Source organism: Columba livia, chromosome 1, assembly GCF_036013475.1.
Source record: "Columba livia isolate bColLiv1 breed racing homer chromosome 1, bColLiv1.pat.W.v2, whole genome shotgun sequence".
Lineage (NCBI taxonomy): Eukaryota > Metazoa > Chordata > Aves > Columbiformes > Columbidae > Columba > Columba livia.
The window spans coordinates 29367660-29384087 of NC_088602.1; the positions used below are offsets into that span (position 1 = coordinate 29367660).

Genomic DNA, 16428 nt, shown 5'->3' on the forward strand with positions numbered 1-16428 from the left:
GCATCCCAGTTGTCTCAGGAATTTAAATGACAATGATTTCTGAAGCCACCAAAAATCCAAACAGGTTACACTGATCACCTGTGTCCCCAGACTGGCTGACTTAGCCACATTTGTGAAGTACAGGTCCCTCAAGCATGGACACGGCCACTGTTTCCCTCTGTCACTCCACACTGTTACCAAGTCTGTGTCACACATTCTGTGAAGTTGCCTCATGTGGAAGTCACATCCATCTCCTTTGATCAAAAACCAGCATTTTTTTTTTTTAACTTATCTGGCACTCAGTCCTATTTAAGCAATGGGTCTCCCAGCAGCTATATTGGAGTCCAGCATACTCAATATAATTATACTGAATTCAACGTTATTTTTGGATTCAACACTAGCCCCGTCTGCCTGGCATAATGCTTAGTCACCAGCAGGCTCTTGGTTTGCTGTATCTTCCACACCAGGACCACTGAGGTGAAGCCAGCCAACTGCTCAAGGAGGCTGTAGGCGGGAGGGCAGCACTTCTTATTTTATGCTGAAAATAAACTTCCAGACACATGGACTTACACCAGCAGAGTTTGCCTGTGGCAGAATGAGACATCTGGGGCATGGAAACCCTGCTCAGAAAGGTCTCCTGTGAAAGTCTTGCCTTGCAGACCAACAAGGCTCAGCGCAAGGACACCAAGGCAAGGTGAGAGAGGGCCAGTGGTGGACCTGCATAGCCCCAAGATAAGCCCCTTTGCCAAGACTTCACCTGCTACCCCAAGGTTATTTTAAATACAGAAGCCCTGCAGAAGGAAAGCCACAGGCTAATGAGACTTCCTACCTCAAAGGGCTCCTAGAATTGTCCATAGAATGAGTCAAGTCTGGCTTTGGGGCTCATTTGGGCACTAATTTTTCTCAACTGTTGTATGGGCTGAAGGAGAAAGAAGAGGCAAAGAACTTTGTTATCACAGCTCAGCCATCACCATTGGGGCTGAAATGACAAAAATATATATTAAAAGAAAAAAAAACACCCAACACAAAAAAAAAAAAAAAAAAAAAAAAAAAAAAAAAAAACACCACCAGTAACACTCCTCCTCTGAAGTGTGATAAATTGATGGGGTGAAGGGGGAAGAAAGGGAGGAGCAGGAAGTGGTAACTTATTTGGCCTCCTGAAACGAGACTCCAGCTCTCACAGGGTTTCACAGCTTGCCAGTTGTTTTCACCTGGTCAAAGAGAGTCATGCAACAAATCACAGAGTCAGAGAATCAATTTGGTTGGAAGAGACCCTTAAGATCTATGGACCATAACATAAATCTAGCACTAAACCATGTCCCTAAGCAACCCATCTGCACATCTTTTAAATATCATAAAGGATGATGACTCCACCACTTCCCTGGGCAGCCTGTTCTACTGCTTCACAACCCTTTCTGTGAAGAAATTTTTCCTAATATCCACTCTGAACCTCCCCTGGTGGAACTTGAGGCCATTTCCTCTCATCCTATCACCTGCTACTTGGGAGAAAAAACCAACACCCTCCATGCTACAAGCTCCTTTCAGGTAGTTGCAGACAGCGATAAGGTCTCCCCTCAGCCTCCTTTTCTCCAGGCTAAACAGCCCCAGTTCCCTCAGCCTCTTCTCATCAGACTCGTGCTCCAGGCCCCTCACCAGCTTCATTGCCCTTCTCTGCACTCTCTCCAGCACCTCAATGTCTTTCTTGTAGTGAGGGGCCCAAAACTGAGCACAGGATTCGAGGTGCAGTGTTGAGCCATCTGTGGCTGCTGCTGGACACAACTTCAAAATCCAACAGAAAGGAAGTTCTTTTTCTGCTATATGGAGCCTTTACCCAAGAGAAATCCCATCTCCTTTGCCCTTCAAAGCAACCACTTGCCCTGCTTCAACATCCCAGAAACAGCTCTCTGCCTGCAGACTTTCTCATCCCCCTCCCTTATCAATTCATATACTTGTACTTCTATAATGGGCTTTTCCATGAAATCCTCTGACTTCAGCAAAATCAAAGTTGATTAAATATATCAGAAACAATTTAGACATTCCTGCCAAACTCCATAGTTCCCTGGAAACGCAGCAAAGCTCTTGTACAAGCTCTGGGCAGTTGCCTCCTCAGGTAGTGTCAGTCTAGGGCACTAAGAAGGAAATGTAACCACTCGGAAAGGCCTCTTCACTTAGGGACAGCATAAGCAACTATAGATGAGCACACAGCAAGGATGTAAAATGTTGAGGTTCCAGGTTACAAACAAGCTTGACAGATCCTTCATTCCACAGCCCTATTACAGCCATCAGAAGCTTCCTGCAGCGCTCCTCCAGATGTATTGCACAAAGACCTCATGCCTTTTCCCATCATCTCAGTGATAAACACCCACGCAAGAAGTTTACTTGCAAAAAATACATGCAAAATTTCTGAATGCCCCAGGGTCCAACAGCAAGTAGAAAAACATAAAATAAAATATGATGGAGTACTGTCCCTGCCTCCTCATTTTAGCTATCATTTTGGCACATGCCAGAACATTACCTGAGGTAAAACATCACCAGGTAATGAACAGGGATTTGCATGCAATTCTAGCAGTGGGCATGACCACAGGCACTGCTCAGTGCAAGTTCTTCCTTCTCTGGATCTTCACAAAACCCATCTTTGCACACCAGCTTCACAGTAAATGGCCGCAACATTTAATGCGATTTGTACTTTTAAATGGATTATCAACTGACGTGACATAATCACGAATGTTTCTGCACAAAAACATGTTTATTACATTGATGCAGAACTGACTCAGAGCACAAGAATGCTTTGAGGTTTCTGTGCTTGATCAGCAGATTCAAATCCCTTGTTGCCAGATTGGCAGAAGTTGCTAGCCGGTCCCTTCCCAAGAGACAAGCTTTGAATCTCTTCCGACAGCAGTACCTAGTCATGTACCAATTAGATGTGCATCCTTTCAAACAACGGCTTTGCAAACACCCAAGGAGAGTATCTTTGGCTTTTACAACCTTCCCATTCCAGAAGTCAGGCTTTTCAAAACATCGGCGAAGATATTCTCATTTTTCCTCTAGTGTGCAAAAAACCTCCAAAACATACACTGAAGAAAAGCTGAAACAAAGATGGAACTGCGAAGTACAAGGGAAAGCTACTTTTTAAATGTCTTCAAATGGTCCTATTTGTATGTGCAACGATACTCTTGTGTTCTTTCATGCACTTTAGGTCTACCTCTGCGCACTTTAAGATCAAGCTGGCATTTTTGCCAGCAATTCATTAAAAGCCTGCTCTCTGCCACCCCTCTCCCTCCCCACCTGCAGGCGAGCAGGGAGCCGGGCCTCACAAGACTACTGTGGCGTGGGTGTTATTGGCTGTCTGTTTTGGCAGCCTCTCCTCCTTTCTTCCAGCTCTGTTTTGAAACACAATCTAAATTTAAATAAAAAATAAAAAATAATAAAAGAAAATAGGCATTTCTGCTCTCCCTACTCACATCAGTACTCCTGCGCTGCAGCGTAAAGCATGGCTGCGAAAGGAGTAGCACCGTGCAGGTTGGTCTATATAGCCCATATGTCCAGGAAGGTTGGTCTATATAGCCCATATGTTCTCTTATTCTGAGAAAAGGGTATGTACTTCAGGAAGGCAGGAGGGGCAAAGGAAGGCAAAAGGCAAAAATGAAAAAGAAGAGGGCCAAGAGGACTTTGCGAACTGCCTCGCTTTAACAGGAGGAGCAGAGGGAAGAGAAAAATGTCTCTCCAGAGCCGTCTCCCTCCCACATTTAATAGCATTAGGATCTAACGTGTAATTTGGACTAAAGACTAATTCTTTCCTGCGGTTTGATGGATGTTAGCGTCCTTTTTTTTCCTTTCTTCTTTAACAATGTATTACATAACATTCTGATACAGTAATTACCATCTCATGTCATAGCAATTTTATTAAGAGCTTATACTTACAAATACCCATTTGGAAAGGATTTCAGGACTTTTTTTGTAATTTTCTCTGAACTAGGCTTGCTGAAGCACTGGCAACATGGTCTAATGCCGCCTAATGCAGCTTCCAGTAACAAAGCGTCTCTACACAAACATCTCTCGCGAGCCCTAAGAGTCAGGCATGGATTCTTCTTGCGTTTAGTCTCAAAGACTTGTAAACAAGTTACTTTTAGCACACAATTTTGTGATAAAACACTGGTAACACAGCCCTATTAGGTTCCTGTACCTGCTAGGGTTCCAATTCCAGAAGCAATGCCAAGAGAGAGAAATTCCTTTATACCAGGTAATGGAAAAATTGTTAACTATTCTGCAGTTAGTGTTTGCTCGTTAATATGGTATCACCTTGCCAGGCAAGACTTGGTACCATGAGGTATTTTTCTGTATAAAATTGCTAATGCCATCAGGATTGTCCAAATGGAATCATCATCATTAAAAAGATTACATGGTAAGGAAAGTGATTACAACAACGTCTGAGTGGAAGGATTACTAATCACAAGTAGAATCCCGGTACAAATCTCATTCTCCGTATACAAGAAAGGACACAAAACCTTTTAAACGTTATTTATATACATTTATGGCTTTATACAACAAACTGTCAGGGATTGTTCTTGTGTGTCTGTAGAGGTACATCAGGCACTTTTTCTGAAAATATCCACGTATGAATTTTAATTCTGCAATGTGACTAAGTCAGAGCGGTGAAGCGTTGAAGAGCTGTCATACCACTCGCAAGTAGAACTAGCAGTATGTACATGTCAATCTCTCACAATATTGCTGGTTTGTGGAACACCCTCAAAAAAGGAGACCAGTTTTAATGCCAAGTAATTTGCTTTTTGCTTGCATAAACCATGCTGCATTTTACATTATGATTACCAAAATAATAATAATAATGAGAATACCTTATTTAAAATCAGTCATAAATTAAGGATCCTAGCAATTTCATAATGAAAATAGGAATTTCAAATCAGTAAAAAAATAAAAAAAGTACTAACATACATCCAGTGGTTTAACAAGTGCAAATTTTATACTGTTTTATAATTGGTCCAATTTGAACTTCTCTTCTTAGGGATGCTCTGTTGACTTAAGCCAATAATAAGCAATATGACTTTTGCTTATAAGTGTAGGTAAATTGTCAGCTTATCAAAGCAGAGCTTTCCAATTAATGCATCTACTACCTAAACATATATCATATAGCTATATTATGGAAACAATACATCTTTATATTTAAAATATCTGAACAGCTCTATAATACAATAAACTTTTAATAACAGTACAAACCAGAGAAAAGTCAAAAACAAGGCTGCATAGGTAAGATCATCTGCACAATTCACAAACCAATCATTTACAACAATTCTGACAAACTAAGTTACTCCAGAAACTCGGTACTTTTACTGAAAAAGGATTTATTATTAGAGGTCACATAATGTTTGTTTTCAAGGCAGACAACATGCCCCTTCACCAGACTTCACAGTATTCTAGAATTACATTTGCAAAATATTAGAATGGCATCATAAAATAAAAAAAGATACTACATAGCCCAAACCTCTGATTACCTACAACTGCTTTCTCGCAATAATTAAAAGGGGCTGCCTACAGACTGTTGTAATTAAGGAACGGCTACATTTATGTTATTCATAGTTATAAAAGGAAATGAAGAAAATATCTGTGTTCGGGAAGTTATACAGTAGCAGTAAATAATAAAAAGGAGGTATATTGTTAAATGTAGCATGTTCAGCTGCAACCCCTATAGCACTATAGCATTGACTACTGCTTTCTTTGCATGCAGAGGTGAGTTTTACAACTACTTTGGCCTATGTATATCAATGCCTGTTTGGGAGTAAGTATTTTTGCACATGCAGCAGCAAGAAGGATCTTCAGAAACCCACATGAGCCCTCTGCTTGCTCCACTGCCAGGATTTACCATCACGTTTCAGAGACTATGAATTTGATGACAAAGATGCTACTAGAGAAATTTGTCTGTCCAAGCAGACGGCTTCACTGAGGCTTCAGCACCGAGAATGTTTCATTTTGCTCAAGAGAAGTTCAAAGACCAATTTCATGCTGGGGGAGATCCTGTATCCAGGACAGCTTAACATCAGCTTCTGGAACTGCTGACAACTGTAATAGGACATCTAAAAAAGTAGAACCAGCTGTAATTAGTAGCGATTTAAGCCCAACAGGGAGCTAAATGCTAGCACATCAATAAATACACTGCAGAGCCTTAGGAAAGTCATAATAAGATCATTAAATATATGGCTTGATACTAAACTTCATTTTCTTGGCACATCCCATTTCTTTTTCCACCATATGCCATCACTACAGGGAAGATACGTTTCAATTAGAACGTTTTTCCAGTTGTGGGCTACGTAGACAAAACAAAAATCAATGAAAAATATTTATTTCTCGCCTTCTTTACCACAGCCAGCCCCAGTGTAAAAACTGCTCCTCCTGTCAGCGCACAAACAAGCTCCAAGGATTCCCATAACACAAATGATGTGTAGCAACCAGTGACAACACAGTTGAGACCCATTATCCACACATCCATGAAAACTGCATCATGCAATTACAAAAAAATAATCAGAAAACATTTAATCCAAGACCCAATCCTGAAAATGCTCAGGTAGCTGTCAGTGGGCCTGCTCCAACAAGAGCAGATTTTTGCACAGGAACAAGGCCTCTGTCACAAATGCTCTCCCCTACACTAAAGCTCATGTATTTGTATAACTTCGCCACTTACTTTACCCTTCTTATTTATGAAGAAAGTAACATTTTGCCCTGTAATAATGGGTCACAAAAGTTTTAGCCTCCCACTCAAAACTAGCACTTTTGCCTCTTCAAACATACTGCATTACAACAGAAACACTGACAGGCCCTAAAACTAGTGCCAATTGAGACAAATGACAATTTTGTGATTCATTTTTCTAGAATTATGGGTTTTCTCCAAAGGTCATGCTCTTGAGTGGACAAACATTATGAGACCTCCACTAAATAAATATAAACGTGAAGCATTGTACAAGCATCTAACAATGAATACTTAACACTTTGTGGTAGTCAAGAGTTAAAATGATAGTAGAAGCAGATGACATTTCTAAAAATGCATATATAAAACCGATTAAATATTTCCTAAACATAAAGTTGTCTATATTTATACATCACACAACAAAAAAAGGGACAGAAATACTTTATATTCAAGATACTTATTAAGCTTTTCCTTTATTAGCACTCCCCAGTGCTAGGGAAATTTATAAAACATGTACTTAATCCAGTTAAAATACTGTACAAAATGAAGAGGTTACGAATGCTGCCAGATCTCAGATTTTTTTTTTAAGTTGTCAATGTAACAAAAGTAGACTTTAATTATAAGAAAAATACCTTGGAAAATATTCCAAAAATTATCTTAAGTCCAACAACAAAATCATTAGTCTGACAATGAAATCCAGAAATATTCTTGCATAAATTTACATGAATACAGGTAACTTATCAAATGGCATTTAACCTACTGTTTTCTCTGAATAGTCAGTGAGTTTAGTAGGACAATATTTAACAGGCTATTCTGTTCCCATATGAAATGTGTGGCAATTTTGAGTAAAATACTGCAGTTCATACTGCTGCAAGGCAAGTCCACAGTTATTTAAATTCATAAGAACACAGGTAACATCAACGAAGATTAAACTTACTCAGGGCATGAGATCATCACAGTATTCTTACAAAAGTTTATAAACTTTTCTTGGACCAAAACAGATAGTCTTAAAAAACAATTCTTCTTCTACAGATCATACTGTACAAAACCGAAAGCACATCATGATGTAAATAAGAGTCTTTGCTGTGATTATATGGTGTAGTGAATTTGGCACTTCAGAGTAATGAAATTTCCAATGGCACAGTTCTTATCTACAGCAGCACATAACCTGCAAACTTTGGGCAAACATCCTGTACAGGAAAATACTCTGTCTGCTGCCAACTCTGACAAAAGGAAGAAAATAAAAGACCCCCCAAATAAGCTAGTGCATGCACACAGCTTTGTCAAGAAAATTAAAAAGGAAGGTGAAGGACATCTTTGTACTGCTTTTCTCAGTTCCTGCTGTCAGACAAGTCTGGAGAATTTAACCGTAGCCTAAGAAGAAAAAAAAAATAATAAAATAAAACAACAAAAAGAACAAATTAACATTCACACCAAAAGATTAAATCTATTCAAATATGCTCAAACTAGCTTTAAGATAAGTTAAATGTGAAAAAAAAGGTAGTCATTAATTGCTAGTTACCAGCAAGTTTTTGTTTAAAATATCAAAGGGAAAACATTAGTGCTCCACATGAAGTAACAGAAAAGTACATGGCAAGCCCAATGCACCAGTGCAAACTTGATTTACAAACTAATAAGGGATTGGAAAGTGACTGACTAAAAGAGGCACCTGACATGCCAACACAGAAGACCACCCAGATTTTAAGCATTTTGACATCTCTTTTCCCTTTAGTTGTTTTTCAGAGTTATTACAAAAAGCACAGCTTACCTCCTACTACATCCTAGCCTGACACCCAACTGTGTGTGGTTGTCTTTACGCTGTGCTGAAAACTTTGGTTAGGCAATACACTGTCAAAGTTAAAATCTAATGTTTCTCCATCCATAAGGTCATTACGGATAATCGACTCCATGTCACAGTCCAACCGTTCAATTAACATGTCATCTAAGTCACTGGGAAGCTTCTCCTGGTGGAGGGAAACAATTCCCACCCTTCCGTAGCCATTGCAACTGTTAACAGGGGCGTACGGGTTCATAGCATTCATCTGCATCGGGTGACCCAGAGGCACTTGTAACGAAGTCTTCACTGTTGACAAGCGATTTAGACCTGAAGTATGTGACATGGTGTTCACTGTGTGTGACAAGGCACGACCATTAACTGCAGGTGTTGGCTGGTTATGTCCTTGGTGAGGCCGGGCGTTAGGGTTCATCATTTTGTTGTGGGGCGGTTGACTGCCATAAGCTGGCATCACCGAGTTAGCCACCATCAGCACACTTTGGCCCAGCACCCTGCCACCAGCCTGGGTAACACCAGTGTCTACTGATGCCAAGATATCATTGTGAGGTGGAGAATCAGAAGTCAGCAACTCCTTCAGAAGTCCTGCGGGACAGTTATATTGGCTCATCGATCCATAGCTTGACTTACTGTCTTGAAGAGTCTGCATAGGAATCTGTGGCAAAGAGTTCATGCTAGCTTGAGCATACGTAAACTTCCTGTAGTCTGGATTTGGTGAACCTATACTTGTGGTTGAGGATGCGAATGAGTAACCTGGTGTTTGCTGCATCAGGGTAGCAGATGAAGACTGGGTTGACACAGTCATTGATGTATTCGGTGACAGGAGATTAAGGTTATCCAAAAGATTTTCCATGTTTTCAGAATTACTCATCTCTGAAAGGCTGGGTAGAGTAGAAGTCATTTTGGTGGCTGATGATGGGTATACCATGGAGTGCACATCCCCATCTCCAAGATCGTCTTGCTCTGGCAAAATAGGAGAAAGTCTTCCACTGATCGTACTAGCGTTAGAGCTAGTTCTAGGTCGAAATGTACTCCAGTTATCAAAGTCATCGTTACTGTGAGAGCTGGGGCTTGCAGGCCACTTTGAGAACTGCGATCCGGGGCTGTCACCATTTCCCTCTTGACCAGACTGAAGGGATGCTTTTTTCTTGGCAGCTCTGCCTCTGCTTTTGGCAAACTTGCTGTTGTTATCCATGGATGCCGCTCGCCTCCTAGGAGATTTGCCACTTTTTCCTCCTTCAGGATTGAGCATCCACCAGGAACTCTTCCCTGTTCCCTCATTCTGCACTCTGATGAACTTGCTGTGCAGAGACAGGTTGTGACGGATTGAATTCTGAAAAATAAAATAAGGTGTAAGAAATGGAGAAAACGTGCTTGTTTTGTGGCATACTAATATTCGTCTTTGCAAACATTTTTGTTAGAAAGCATGGCGTCATCATGAAATGAGAAAACATGCCAGTATGGAAACATCTTTTGTCAGCTCACCATCCAGAATTGGATGAAACAAGTTAGCAAAGAGTTGCCACATCAGTTTCTCTGTCATATGGCCCAATCATATCTGATATTATAAAAAGTCAAATAAAATACTGAAGGAGCTGGTTTGAAATACAAATTCCTCATAAAAGAGACAAAATATACCAGAAGACCAAAATGATGAATGATGATCTCATTATCAGATTCACAGGAATGCTAGATCCTATTGTATGGTCCTTATAATTGCACCTCATCATGCACATCCCTAAACCCTGCAAATATGCCAGCCTGTGAGTGTTGCCACACAGCATTAGTGAGGTTTATATTACTTGTGTTGTGTGAGAAAACACATACAGAAAGCCACTTGAGGATTAAGTTCTAATTTTTATAAATAAACACCACAAATTGCCTAAGAAATCACAAGGGAGAAAGGCAAACAGCATAGAAAAAATTGCATTTAAACCCTCAGTCATAAAATCATCTTTGTCTTTCAAAACCAATATTTTAATATACAAAATGGACTCTTCTAATACCTGAGAGCACAAGCTATCTTGAGCCAAGACTGACCAGAGGTACTGAAGCTCTTCATTACCTCCTTGGCCACAAGTAATGTTTCATGTTTTGTTCTTAAATATAAACAAACAAACGAACAAGAGAGAGAGAAAAAAAATATCCAAAAATCCAAAGCCTAAGCCCCCAGGTTGACCTGTTAACAAGTGTCTACCCTTCACATTACCAAGCTGTAGATAAACATTTTTTTTCCTTGTGTAATTTTCTGCTGAGTGCATGTAAAGAACATTATATCAACAGAAAAGCTGTCCTATATTTTTACATTATTGCTAAAAGGCCACAAGTTCAAAGAGTGCTGAAATAACCAGCCATAGATGCATAGACATTGGTAAGAGGGTGGGACAGTAGCACAAACTACATTAGGACCCATAGTCTGTGCTAGGACTGCAATTCACACACAAGTAGGAGGGAACCACAAAACAACATATTAAATGGGTAAACCAGAAATTAGACCTCGATGGCAGGTAAATCACTGATGCAGCAGCTGCCTTCCATTCATAGTCATTTTTAGCAGGTTGTCTAAAGAAAAATTTCAGGGAGCAAAAGTAGAAAGACTGTTTCTAGAAAGCAGTAGTAAGGCTGGTCTTGACCAGCAGGCCAGTAGGACAATTGTCTCAAAACAGTATATGGCTGCCGGATGTACAAAAGCCCCGTTCTGTCTTTATTGTTTTCCTATCTTGTTCCTCCCATCTACCTTCTTTAAGTTTTTAACCTGACCCCCAAGGACCACCACGGCACCAAACCAAGAGGACAATGGAGCTTTGCACGTTTTGTGAGGCAAACCAGAGGACGAGCAACACAGCCACTGCACTGGTCTCTGACTGCTTTTGCTGTATTTCCCAACCCTGAGTGCTGCCTGTGACACCAGAATCTCTACAAATGTCTTCCTTCACCTTCTCTACCTGTCTTCCTGCATACATCTGCTTTCTCAAAGATGCACATCTTTCCCCATTGCCTATACATCCTGCTGACAGAAGAAAAGGAGCAAAGACTATAAGGGGGCATGCCAGGTGAAAACAGTCAACTCATAGGAGCTGGCTCAAATTCCCTGCAAGGGCCACGACACATTGTGGACCACGGAAAGCCAATGGCCAAAGCAGGCCTGGCCACCTGCAGAGATGCACAGAAATACTTGGTTATTCTTGGGGTCAAAGAGGAGACCTTCAGCAGATGAGGGTATCAAGGAGATGTTAAAGTCCTGTAGTCCTTACAGACAGCAGGGTCCTGAGATTATCCCCCCAACGAGTGCAGCTTCACCCCAAACAGGGACATGTGGTGCTCTTTGACGTTAGAAGACGGCAAAACATGGCCTCATGACCGCTCACTGTTCAACCAGCATAGCACAGAGTCAAACCACGTGCCTCACCTCAGAAGCCTTTCCACCTTCTCCTTCCCCTCCAAAGAACCATTTTTAACAAATTATCCCAGTTAAAGAAATACTAGCGACAATTCGAGCATTTCTTTACTCAGTTCTGAAAGAAAGACATTCTTTCTCATATTAACTAGTTAACGTAAGAGTGTATCTCTTCACTGCAGGTAAAGCCACAATCAAAATCTCATCCTCTATCTAGCTACAGGGTGTTAGGGAAGGCCTTGAAATTTTATTTTCAGCAGGTACAGCTAACGCATTGGGAGGGTAAGCCCAAAAATCCATCTTTGGACTTGCCCGTGGACACAAGGGATAACCAAGAAGCTTCATGAGGCCAGCCTGGCACAGCCCATTGTTTTCATTCGAGCGCCACAGCTGAATCCTCAGCTGACACAACTCCAGCTCTAGAAATGTCACAAGAAAGTTGTTCTGCACGTCTGTTGATTAGAAAGCCTCCTGCACCAGTTCATTTTTTTTTTTTTACTGTATTTTGTAAACATACCCAGTTGGCTCAGGCTTACTGTTTTCTATCAAAATAGGCATATCAAACACACAAAACATCAGGCAGAGAGAATACCGTGCTAAGGCTCAGTTCCCCCTTCCTGCAACAGAAGTGTTAAATATTTAAGAAATCACTGCTATTCCTTAGTCATCAAAAATGTTATAATTTGGTATTATTGTACTGAGGCCATCTGAGGTCACTCTCTGAGTAACAGAGCTGTCTCCTAACTCTGCCAGCAATGAAAAAAAAATTTTCCTAACAGGAAAAGGTTTGCGGCCCAGAGCTTGTTACATAAATTCCTGTTTTTCACGCAGCCAGCAGGACATTAAAGAAGCTATGATTTACTAACTTGGAAAAAGTGTTGAAGAGGTAAATCTTGTGAAAATATGCACTGCTGTTAATGATGTTGTGTCTACAAATCCTTGCCAGACACAAACATGACCTGATAAAAAAGTATAGTTTCAGCAGAGGATCTTGGCAGCGCGGCTGTCAGCTGCGAGATGTCTCCAGCCATGGCTTTCGGCCGGACTTCGGAGCAAAGCCTCCCAAAACCTGGCCTGAATGACGCAAAAAGCAAGTAGCCGCGTTTTGAAGCAGGTTTCCATGCTATGGCGACGCTTGCCAGGTCACTCTGAGAGCATTCCCACTGGAGTTTTACCCAAACGTTGCCAGGTCGGCAGCAGGGCTGCTGCCACCTGTGGGGTGTTTCCTGGGATTGAGTTTCCGCCCCTGAGATAAAGTGCAGAGAAGCCTCCGCTCCTGTTTGGTCTGACTTCATGCCCTGCTTCAGCATACAGACCGGGAATTGTGGCTATGCTTGTCGCTACTCGCTGATTTAAGAGCCAAAATATGCAAAATCAGTATCTGCTAAATGCAATGTGACGAGCACATGCTAGCTAGCGAAACACGTGAAGCCAAGAAAACTATTCATTTGAACCTACATATTTATATAATTCAGCTGCATTTCCAACATTTGCTACAGCTGAACCGCACTGCTGCAAGAATGCCCTGCTTGCTGATCTTGTAAGCAACAAAAAAACTCAAACTGCTTTATACTTTTAAACAATTAAAGAAATCAATGTCTCAGTCATTTAATCCCTGTGTGCAAGTAGCTCTGCTGATATCTAATACTGTATTTAAACCCAAGCGATACACTAAAACATGCAACTTAACTTGACTAATTGATGAAAAAAATCATACCACTATTACAATTAAACTTGAAGTATTTAATTATTTTTTCAGTAAATTGTTTTCATGTTTTACAAAAAGACAAACACCCCAAAACACAGTTGCTTTGTTAAATCTGATGACATTTTAGGCCTGTTCTCACTGAAGAGAGACCATAGAGTCGTGCTCCCTCACCCCGGTCCCTGGAGCACGCAAGGGAGAGGGAAGCTGAGCAGAACTCCTGCTGCAGAGCTTCTGTTTAATCCCACTGCGAAACTTTCCAACTGGAATCTAACTGGATCTGTGGGTATCCAGGGAGCTGCAAGACTCAAACCTTGGAAAAACACCTGTGAGTGCCCATGGTGTCTCCCACCCTCATACCCTCTCACGCACCTGTTCAACAACCACAGTGCTGTGGTAGCCAGCAAAAGGGAGAGCAAGGAATGGATGCAACAGTCGATACATTTTACAAAAACAAGCAGATTTGCTCTCAAGGTGCATATGCTGGTGGTATCGCAGTAAAGCCTGCCATGGTATCTCAGAAAAGAGATTCACCAGTAACTATGGCAGAAGGAGTTTGCCTCTGGAGGTGAATGCAGCCCTAACAAAGAGGGAGGCCATTAAAGCAAGACTGCTCCCACCATACACAGATCAACATTGCTATTAAAGTTAACAGTCTAATGAGTGCCTACCAATTTTTCTTTCAGAGGACTTCTCAGCAGTCCATTGCTTCCTACACCTCATCCAGGAGGACAGTTTACACATGTTGCTAGTCATCTTGCACTACCATCAGCTGCAAATACAGATTGGGGAACAGTATTAGACTGCTGTTCTCAGATCTCTCCAAACAAAGTCTGAAACGGATTGAGAAGCTGGAGAGAAACTTTCAGGGAATATGACACTCAAGACCACTTTTGCCATGACCCTCTAAGATAACTGCAATAGGAACACGCCTGGCAAGAAAATCAGGGTCAATTACTGGTAGAAGTTCAGAGACCCACCAGGTAACATCACTGCTGAGAGGCGTCTGCCATCATCACTGGTGGCTGGCACCAGGCATGTTAGCACGTCACATTACTGACAGCTTACAGGAGGACAAAGAACTAGCATAGTCCCTCTGTGGAGAGAGCATCAAAGCAAAAGCTTTGCAGCAGAGAAGGAAAGACCCTAAGATTCCCATATGCTGTTAAAGAGGACATCAGATCTGCCTTTCAAGGTCTGTGTATGGGGACTCTACAGCGGGTCCAGATGTTCAAATCAACATTCTCTTGGAGCCTTAGTGGCAAGCACCATTCTAAAAACAAGTTATGAAAAAAAAAAAAACCTCCTAGGAAAGTAGGCAAAGGACAAGAAGTCCACCACCACACTTGTCCAGGGTTCCTTCAGCATTAGCAGCCAGATGGCAGCAGCCGGGGATAACCATGGGAAGTGGCACCACGGAGCATTTGTCCAAAGCTGAGCTAGACCACACTCAGCCAAATGAGCAGGTCTGCTGGGAAGTTACACTGCTTGTACCCACTTTGCTGTGGTTTCCAACCATCCCATCACGTTTGCAGGGGCAGGGAGAGGAGGCTAAGGAGGAAAGAAAATATTGGTAATTCCAGATGTAGCAGAATTGCCTTTGGTACAACTGGCTGATGTAAGGCAATCTTGTTTGTCTCATCTAATGACTTTGAGATACCAGTTCAGATGCAGATGCTGCACATGGAGCTTGGAGCTTGACACTTTTGGTCACCCAAAAGTGTTTGTCATCAGATAGCACACTTGTTCATGAAACAGCCTTAGCCACATCTCTCTCTCAAAAGGGTTCCTGGTACTACAATACTCACCAACACCACCACACATCTGGCTGTAGCTTCGGAGGCTTCAGATGCTAATGAAATAGCTATCTTTGTCACCCAATTGGAGCATTCATTGATTACAGCTCAGAAACCTTCTCTGTTGTCAGGTAAGAGCATGGACAAAAAGCACGTCACATAGCCTCAGGTCAAAGAGTCATATTTAGAAGATGCTGGCAATTGGCCACCTGCAGCTGCATGAAGGTGGAAGGGCAGGATTTCCTCCCAAACAGGTCATGTTTTTTTGGGTCCTTTGTTCTTGGGGGGGGCGGGGGAGTGTGTGATTTTGTTTGACTTCATTTTTGTCCTGTGCTGTTACATGGTTAAGAAGTGTCAGCTGGAAAAAATGCAGAAACACTTCAGTCTTACTAGAGGGACTTTGCACTGTTTCTCTGTGCTTTTCACTACAGATGGTGACATAGGAAGAGTCTTTCCCAGATGACCACCCATGAAACACCACCTTCAAACATGGAAATACTTTCATAGGAGGATTCATTTTGTAAGATTTCAGTAATGCATCCCTTGTTCCACGCAAGAAAGTATAATAATGGGACAGACTGTATGTTATTCCTACATGGTTGCTATACATGTCTCTCCTGCACAGAAAGGGGTCTCCTGTGACCACATGTCAATGGCATTAATCTATGTCCTGCACATTCTGCAGTTAAGTCTGTAGATTTATAGTCTCCTACACTTTCTTCTCACAGCTGTAGAAGACTAAAAAAACTTTGGACACCAAAGGGGTTTGGCCATGCTCCCGGTTGCATCCTGTTGCCACACGTGGCAGCAGGGACTGGATGGGATTTCACAACAACTGCAGCTTTCTCCTCTGGAACATGGTATGTAGTAACAGAAAACACATGCACAGCTCAATACACTGATGTTTAAAGCACTTGGACATGTCAGAACTGGCAACTCTACTGACAGGTATTTGACTAATTCCCAATTGCTATCCCCAGATACCCTCATCTTCATTTTAGGCAGACTACTTAGAAGCACTTTTCCATAATGTCAGTTTGGGCATTTCTAATGAGATTATAACAC

At 41.6% G+C, this 16428-nt stretch overlaps 1 protein-coding gene across 1 annotated transcript in view; it reads right to left on the reverse strand.

Moving 5' to 3' along the window:
• Positions 1-3863: 3863 nt before the first annotated feature.
• Positions 3864-16428, reverse strand: part of FOXO1 (forkhead box O1) — a 66509-nt gene continuing 53944 nt past the window's right edge. The window contains exons 2-3 of the mRNA XM_065052524.1: positions 8442-9798; positions 3864-8047 (exon numbers count right to left, since the gene is read on the reverse strand). Coding sequence (XP_064908596.1) covers positions 8455-9798 — 1344 coding nt within the window. The 3' untranslated portion in view covers positions 3864-8047; positions 8442-8454. The remainder of the gene's footprint in view (positions 8048-8441; positions 9799-16428) is intronic.